The 9,351-nt window shown below is 30.6% G+C and overlaps 1 protein-coding gene across 1 annotated transcript; it reads left to right on the forward strand.

Moving 5' to 3' along the window:
• Positions 1 to 1,008: 1,008 nt before the first annotated feature.
• LOC133329497 (thiamine transporter 1-like) lies at positions 1,009 to 9,023 on the forward strand. The gene is made up of 6 exons (XM_061537969.1): positions 1,009 to 1,134; positions 7,383 to 7,465; positions 7,544 to 7,845; positions 7,914 to 8,284; positions 8,474 to 8,715; positions 8,780 to 9,023. The coding sequence occupies exons 1-6, from the start codon at positions 1,009 to 1,011 to the stop codon at positions 9,021 to 9,023; spliced, it is 1,368 nt and encodes a 455-aa protein (XP_061393953.1).
• Positions 9,024 to 9,351: the final 328 nt, after the last annotated feature.

Here is a 9,351-nt window from a genome sequence, read left to right on the forward strand (position 1 = left end):
TGGATTTAGTAGTCTAAACGTAGTCTTATAGCGTTCTAAATGAATCATATGATCGCTTTTTTTCTGTGAGTGCTTGTTGTGCAGTTCCAGAACACAAGTTTAATACGATAACAAATTATCCTTTATAATATCAAAATAAATAGTAGATTCTTGCGGTTCTGGAAAACTTTTGTCAGCATTAATTCTTTAGTTATTGGCTAAAATTGTAAACCGTTTTAGGGGTAAGTTTTTAGCAAAAATTGTTAAAATAGCGTTATGCTATAAGTTCCGGAACACAACTACTCTACTCAAAAAGTTGTACAAATTTTTAATTGTGTTTAAAAAAAGATTTTGAAGCAAGTTCTGAAATACAGCAAAAATAAATATGCCACCATTTATCTCAACAATTTTTTTTTCGAATACCAAAATAACTCCTCTAATTGAAAACTCTTTCTCCTTTCTCCGTACTCTATAAAACTTCACAAAAAAATCAATTTGCTAGAGAACAATTTTGTTGTTTTTTGTTCAAAGCAGCTGATGATACAAGAAAATTTTTACTGAGTAAATTTTTCCTTGTAAGAATTTGCAAATACTCAGTAACACAACTGTCAAATCTGCCCTCTCAATTCACTCTTGGTCTGTTCCCGTACTGCAAGAATCTACTACTTTTTACTACGATAACGAATTTTCCTTTATGATATCGAAGAAAATAGTAAAATCTAGTAGATTCTTGCAGTACGGGAACAGGCCATCTATTTTTCAGGACTTTTAGGTAAACGAACAACAATTTGTAAGTCCGCTTTTCCACAGGCAGATTTTTATTTGGCAATTTTTTTGTTTTCTCTTTTGAAATTTTCGCTTGCTTTTCCACTAACAATAATTTGTACAAATTATTGAGTAAACGAACGAACATACATTTAACCAGATTTCGTTAACCCAGTGGGTTTCAATTGTCACTTCCTTTGCATATATGTCAAAAAAATCCACAATAAAGATCGGTTAACCCGAAATACAAAACAAACAAACAAAATGATGGAGTGGAAAAAAATATCCGGCCTCTTGTGTATATTTGGTTTTGTGCGAGAGCTTAGACCTTCGGAGCCATATATTACAGAATTTTTGGCTGGACCATGGCGTAATGTTACCGAGGATGAGGTGAGTTAATTGAATTAATTAGGAATGTTGAGAAATTGAATTTTTTGTAAATTCGAATTTTTTTCACTAAAGAAAAATCGTAAGATTTATAAATAGTTAAAAAAATAATAAAATGTACACACATTATTTTCTTGTTTGTTTAAAAATTATAACAAAACAGCTGATTAAATATGAGCTGATGTTACTGGGTAAACTTTCCTTGCATTATTTTCTTGTTGGTTTACAAATTATAACAAAACAGTTGATTTAATATGAGCTGAGCCAAGTGACAAATTTTCTCTCAATGCGCTCTCTTTTCCTGGACTTTTGCGTTAACGAACAACATCCAGTAACAATCTACAAATTATTTAATTTTATTTTGTCTCATTTGCCTTTATCCACCATTCTTTTCTGTCTCTTGCTGACAACCTTAAAACCCCATTTTTTTAATTTTCACATATCTTTTTTTAGAATTCCTTAACTCGATCGATTTAAAAATCAATCATCAATCGATAAGTCTAAAATCGACCTACACATCCCTACTATTATCAGCTGATTTGCACATATCTCCCCATCTTTTATGCATTGCACTCATTCGTAAACACTCTAGTAAAACAGTAAATTTATTTTGTGTCCCTTCTTTATCCATCATTCTCTACTGTCTCCCGCATTCATATCATTTGGAACGTCATTCTTAAGAGTCGGTCGGTCAATCGGTTCACATGTCGTAACAAAAATTTTGATTTATTATTGCAATACGTTTTCCAATAAGACTGATTGATTTGATTTTTTTCTTCGTTTTCCAATTAGAAAGTAATTAATTGAATTTATTTGATTGAATTGTGTGCAGAATTATTATTAAAAAGAACAATTAATGACATTGCCATATATGACATTCCATTGGCGCTAACAAGTTAACAACACACACACACGCGTACATATCAACAACAGCGGCAATGTGACATTGAAATTAAAGGAGGAGAACGTATGACCAATGAACGCATGATATCTGGCTGATTGTCTGCGGCTGATGAAGATGATAGATAATAAGTTAATAAACGTGTGATAAGCAAAAGTAAAGAAAATTCCACAGCGGGGGCAAGATGACAAGATTAACAATAACAACAACAACAATAAGAAATATACACATCACATGCACGTCAAATTTATTGAAGAGTACATATAACGTGAATTCATTTTTTGGTTTTGTTTATTAAACAAAAAGTTAAGAATACTATAATTTTAGTATATATCTATATATACGAGTCGTCTGATACCAAGCGATTTATGACCAGCCATTTATAAACAACGACAATCAGAACAATAAACGATTAGATAAGTAACCAAGCTAAAGAGTTTGCAAACCTGTGCGAAGTAGAAGAAGAAGAACAAGGAATTGTTATTGTTGCTAATTCGCGCTGCTGATATCTCCAACGTCCAATGGTGGTGTTATTAAGGCCGCTACACTATTTGGTCTTAGGAGAAAACTGATTATAGTTGTGTGACAAATGATTCCCGCCATCGCTGCTGTTGCTTTTAGCCTACACCAAATTGTATTAGGTTCGGGAAGGTGATAACAAGAAACTACTTACCAGAATAAAAAAAACATTAAACATTTCACATTTCACATTAACTTGCTAAACACCAAACCCCAACCAAGTGAAGAAGCAGTGTCAAGTGTTGCTGCATTAGAAGATTAGTTTTCAGTTCTTTTGTGGCAACCATTGCCACCACTTGCCTTGTCAGGTCGTCGTCGTATTGGCCGTTATGAAATTCATTTCAATTTTTCTTTTTGTTTGTAATCACCAATTAAGTTGAAAAAAATAGAGCGAATAGCAAGAGAGACCTCCGAACAAATCCATCCCTCCGGCATCATTTAGTCTTCAATAAAACTGATTGACAAACAACGAATCAACACAACAAGATCGCACAAAAACCGAAAAACAAACAAACCAAACAAAATGTTGGAGTGGAAAAAAATATCCGGCCTCTTGTGTATATTTGGTTTTGTGCGAGAGCTTAGACCCTCGGAACCATATATTACGGAATTTTTGGCTGGACCATGGCGTAATGTTACCGAGGATGAGGTGAGTTCATGGAATTATTTAGGAATGTTAAGAATATGTCTAGATGTGGATTTTTCTATGAAAACCTTTCTCTACCCACAACAAAATATGAATGCAATATCCTACAGCCACTTCGGAAATGTACCGAGGGGATAATCAAAAATTTGACGTACATATATTGTAATACGGGCTTAACCCTTTTTAGGACCGCCTTGCGGATCGTTTTGAAATTTTGACCACATGCAGTCCTTGGCTTCCTAATTACAACGGTATACTTTTTTCTTGTGGAAATCGGTATTTCCGAGAAACATGGGTCTTCAAAGTTCCGTCGGACCCTTGTATTTTTTCACGATTTTTAAAATTTACACAGGTAATATGGGTATCAGGGGTCCTGATTACAACGTTTTACTTTTTTTCTTGTGGAAATCGGCATTTCCGGGGATATGGGCCTCCATTGGGACCCTTGTATTTTTTTCACGACTTTTAAAATTTACACAGGCAATATGGGTATCAATTTAAAGCGTTTGAAATCCTGATTTCACAAACACTATTGAAATTAAAAAGAAGATGCCATCACATAGCCGGATTTGCCACCTGTCCATAGGAGATTTAAGACTTTCCCGGTAGCATAATCGTAGTTACTATCTGTCCATAGGAGAAAGTCTTAAATCACCGGCCGAAGGCCGAATACTCACAAACACCCATATTGTTTTACTGAATTTAAGAAAGGTCCCGCAGAAATTTGGAGATCCATATCTCAGAAAGTATGGACTTATTTGCAAATAATAATTTATTTTTGTAAAAAGGGCTTCAAACGCTTTAAATTGATACATATTTATTTATTAAATTCATTCCTTAATACTAAAGCCTCCAAGGCCAATAAATAGTATTAATATAACACATCATTCTAAGTAGAAAACTTATATCTAAATACAAAATACTTAAAAATATATTCAATTATAATTTAAAAATCATGAGAAAATACAAGGGTCCTTATGGAGCTTTGACGGCCCATATCTCCGAAAATAACGTTTTCGGCAAGAAAGAACCATTGTAATCAGGGCCCAAGGACTATATCTGGTAAAATTTTAAAAACAATCCGCGAGGTGGCCATAACTAGACTTGTTGAATCAAATTTAATGACATATGATTTTTCATATCTGATAGATGTTGCAGGATATATTGTAAATATAGATATAAATGCAACTCGATGATTAGAAGGGAAAGCTGAAGGCATTTTATGAAGAAGATTTAAGGTATTGATGGTCATGGTCTTTGGATGAAAAGTATTTAAGAGTGTGGTTTTTGTGGTAATGATGAGGTGGCATACGATTGTGATATTGCGGAATTGAATGCCCACTTTGCCAGTAGGTGTCATCCTATTAGTACTGATGAAGTTGATTTTAATGTTTTTTCGGGCTTTGACAGTTAATTTTCTTTTCATTGTGTCACTAAAGAATATATTTGAGGACTATTTCAACTATTTGCCTGTTCTTTCGAAGATTTGTGAGCATTAAATCAAGGACCAAAAACTTTTGCAGACCAGGAATTTTCTTTTTGATAATCAGCATGCTTTTCGTAAATCTCTACTTTACTTCTCAAATATCGTATGGAGTGGTTTTTGTGGTCCATATTGAAAAACTTTCGACATAACCTAACCTAATAATTTCGCACCCATGGACGTGTGATAACAAAACATTTTTTGTAAAATTCTTTGTTCCTAAGCGAACCCAAAACAAAAATATTAATAATTTAAAATCAGACACCTTATTTCTTGGAATTGACATATCTAACTGCATGCTTATTGTTATTTATATACAATCAAAAAGTCTATATTTGATTAGCGATCTTTAATTATAATACACATGCAATTATTTGTACCTATCATTATTAACAATATTTAAAGTTATCTCTAAAACACTTCTCCTCTATATAAAGATAATTTAGAAATTGTTTATTGTTGTCATATAGTCTGTCATATACATACGTTTTTTATGACATTATCAGATTGAAAGTGTTATTGAAAAGAAAGGAAAGCAAACGAGTTAAATATGAAATTTCCCCTAGGACTGTCTCAATAATTTATAATTAGAAATTGGCAAACATTTTCCAGTTATTTTCAAGATAGATATTATTATAGGAATTTTCGGTTGGCATTTTCTATCCTAACCTGACCTCAAAGTAAAAAAAAAGAACTTTAAGAAAATATTTTATTATGATCAGCAGCATATTATTGAGGATGTATTCATTTATTTATTTTTTCATTTATAATTCATCGAAATAATTTTTTCCGATCCTATAAAGTATTTAAGTTCTCGTCCAGGAGAATTTTTTTTTTTTCGATTGTATAAGTTTTTTATTTTTTCAAATATTGTTTTCAATGCAAAAAATTAAAAAAAATATATATATATATATATTTTCAAGTACTCAGCAAGGCGTGGATTTTTTAAAAATATTTTTCAAAGGCGTGGATTTAAAGAAAAAAAATTAAGACGTGATTTTTTTTTAAATTTTTTTCAAGAACGTGGTTTTTTTAAAAATATATTTTCAAGGGCTTGGATTTTTTAAAAATATTTCTTCAAGGGAGTGAATTTTTTAAAAATAATTTTTCAAGGGTGTGGATTTTTTAAAAATATTTTTTCAAGGGCGTGGATAAAAAAATTTTCAAGGACGTGGATTTTAAAAATATTTTTTAAGGGCGTGGATATTTTAAAAATATGTTTTCAAGGACGTAGATTTTTAAAAATATTTTTTTAAGGGCGTGGATTTTTTAAAAATATTTTTTTAAGTGAGTGAATTTTTTAAAATTATTTTTCAAGGTCGTGAATTTTTTAAAAAATATTTTTTTTTCAAGGGCTTGGATTTTTTAAAAATATTTTTTTAATGGGATTGGATTTTTTAAAAATATTTTTTGAAGGGCCACACTACAGGCGTTGAATTTTTAAAAATATTTTTTTGAAGGCGTGGATTTTTTAAACATATTTTTTTCTAGGCGTGGATTTTTTAAAATATTTTTTCAAGGCTTGGATTTTTTAAAAATATTTTTTTAATGGGATTGGATTTTTTAAAAATATTTTTTGAAGGGAGTGGATGTTTTAAAAATATATTTTAAGGGCTTGGATTTTTTTAAAATATTATTTCAGGGGAGTGAAGGTTTTTAAAATATTTTAAGGGGTTTGAAGTTTTTAAAAATGTTTTTTCAAGGAAGTGAATTTAAAAAAAAATCAAGGGCGTGGATTTTTTAAAATCAGTTTATAGTTGTCGATTTTATTCGCATTATTTACTAATTTTGTATTATCTATATTTACCATTTCGAATATTTTTTATAGCCTAACCTCAAAATGAATTTTTTTTTAGAAAACATTTACATTTAAGAGGGCGATTGGGTCTTATTTGTCGATTTTATTCATATTATATACCAATTTTCTCAATTTTTATTACATATTTTACCATGTCGAATATTTTTTATAACCCAACATCAAAATAAAAAATACAAATTATTTGAAAAAGGTATATTTATTTTGAAAATGTTATTATAACCTACTATAATATAAATAATGTTGACAAATTCTATCAAATTTTGTGATGTCTTTGATATTTAGAAAAATTTACTATAACCTAACCTCAAAAGTAAAAAAAAAATAAATAAAAAATGTTTAAAGCATATTTACATTTATATTCATAATTTGCTTATAGTTCACGACCTTATTCGTATTATTTACCAATTTTCTTAATTTGTATTATATATTTTCCCATTTCGAATATTTTTTAAAGCCTAACCTCAAAATGAAAAATAAAAATTATTTGGAAAATTTATATTTTTTAGAAAATATACATTTTTATATTTTTAAATTTAGTTATAATAGATTGTATTCTAAATAATGCTGTTTAATTCTATCAAAGTTTGTGATATTTTTTGCTAATTAGTAAAGTTTTCTATAATCTAACCTCAAAGTTAAATAAATACTTTTTAAAAAATAAAAATGTAAACATTTTAATTGATTGTAGTTTTCGACCTTGCTCTTATTATTGACTCATTTTTTCTTTTAATTTATTATATATTATGTCATTTAGATTATTAACTTATAACCTATCCTCAAAATCAAAATTATAGGATTATTTTTTTTATTTGCTTGCCTTTTTATAAATAAATATTCTATTAAAGATATTCATAAAGATTTTCCGTTTCTTATCTCTTTCCAGTTAAATCGTCAAGTATATCCTGTCGGCACATATTCGTACTTAGCACAATTAATTGTGGTGTTCCTTATAACCGATTTTTTACTGTAAGTGAATATATAACCTCCCGCCTGCCCCCTCACCCCAAAAAAATAATTAAAATGATTTATTTTTCTCTCCACTAGATACAAACCCTTAATTATCACAATCGGTGTTACCGGCATAATAGTATGGAGTATGCTATTATGGACAACCTCACTGGAGGCTCTTATGACCTTAGAATTCTTTTATGGTACTTATATGGCTGCCGAGGTGGCCTATTATACATATATTTATGCAAAAGTAGATAAGAAATATTATCCACGAGTGACATCCCATACCAGAGCGGCAATATTTGCCGGTAAACTGGTGGCCAGTATCTTGGCCCAAGTTCTGTTATATTTTGAACTAATGGACTATCGAGATCTCAATTATATTACTTTGGGAGGTGAGTGTGTGTTATTGAATTGTTAATCCAATATTTTAAATAAAAATGTTTTGTTTTTTTATTTCCAGCACAAATTGTAGCAACATTATGGGCTTTTACCCTACCCAAAGTCGACCAGAGTTTATATTTTCATCGTAAAATCAATAACAATGAAGTACCTGCTTTGAAATCTTCCGATTCGCTGGAAAGGAATTCCTTTGATGATGCAAAATCCCAAACGAGCGATACCACCAATGATAAATTTCAATTTAATTCTGCAACAAACATTGTCACAAAAACACCGATTGGTGTCAAACTGTTGTGGAAACATTTTTCTAGTGCTTATACCAATTTAAAGGTGGTACAATGGTCTATATGGTATGCTGTGGGTCTATGTGGTTATTTACAAGTGACCTCATATGTCCAGCTAATGTGGAAGGATATTGAACCAAACCCAGATGTAAGTAAATCAGACTACAAACCGAGTCGTCCGACAATAAATTACTGGCGAATTTGAGCAATCCTTTTAATGTGATTTTCGGTTGTTTGTAACAAACAGTTGCTTACATTCCATTCCTTCAAAAGAAATGTATCAGATCAACCACCTATCAAAACTAAAATTGAAAAAAACCGTTCCTTATCTTTTTAGATTGCCTGGAATGGTGCTGTTGATGCAATTTTTACCGCCTTGGCTGCGCTATTTGCCCTCTTTGCTGGTTATATACACGCTGGCCGTTTACAATCACACACAAGTCTGCTCGTTTTGGCCGGCCTATCGGCACTGGAAGGTGGTACAATTCTTATGATTTGTTGGTCACAAAATATCTATGTATCATACGCGGGTTATATTCTATTTGGTGGCATATATGGTTTCATTATAACTGTGGCGGGGTATGTATACCATATGCATTTCAAAAATGCTCGTTATTAATTATTTTCCAAACTCTCTTTACAGTGCCGAAGTTGCCCGCTATCTGGAAGAAGATAGTTTTGGTTTAGTATTCGGCATCAATACAATGTTGGCATTAATATTCCAAACCATATTGACACTGGTCGTTATATCGGACAGCGGATTTTCACTTAGTACAAAAGGACAATTTACAGTATATGCGTTTTATTTTATAGCTGTTGGTATAGTTTATTTTATAGCTGTTATTAGTGAATATTTATATAAGAAATTTAGACGAAATGTTGATTAGAATTTTGTTGTTGCTGTAGTGAATAAGAAGAACAAAAAATAATATTTTGAAACGAATTAAAATTAAAAAGACATTGAATTTATGATAACAAGAATTATTATTCAATGATGAAATAAAAAATAATATGATTTTAATTAAATATAGACATTTTAAGATAATGTATGGGACTTCAAGGATTCATTTCGGATGTTTGCAAAATGGACAAAACGATAAAGGTTGCAAAATATATCTCATTTTCAAAGCTCTATAGCAAAATGAATTTTTTTCACAGTAAATTCCTGTATACTTTCCTGCTGTACAGTAAAAAAAGTCAAACGGTAGAAGTTAG

The sequence above is a fragment of the Musca vetustissima genome, unplaced genomic scaffold, assembly GCF_032173495.1.
Source record: "Musca vetustissima isolate MV318-11 ecotype Yass unplaced genomic scaffold, APGP_CSIRO_Mvet_v1 utg31086, whole genome shotgun sequence".
Lineage (NCBI taxonomy): Eukaryota > Metazoa > Arthropoda > Insecta > Diptera > Muscidae > Musca > Musca vetustissima.

Excerpts from the sequence above, each read along its gene's own strand:
- LOC133329497 (XM_061537969.1), top strand. The coding sequence starts at position 1,009 with ATGATGGAGTGGAAAAAAATATCCGGCCTCTTGTGTATATTTGGTTTT. Across the intron at positions 7,466-7,543 it reads CTTATAACCGATTTTTTACT|ATACAAACCCTTAATTATCA; the intron begins GTAAGTGAATAT and ends TCTCTCCACTAG. Across the intron at positions 7,846-7,913 it reads CAATTATATTACTTTGGGAG|CACAAATTGTAGCAACATTA; the intron begins GTGAGTGTGTGT and ends TTTTATTTCCAG.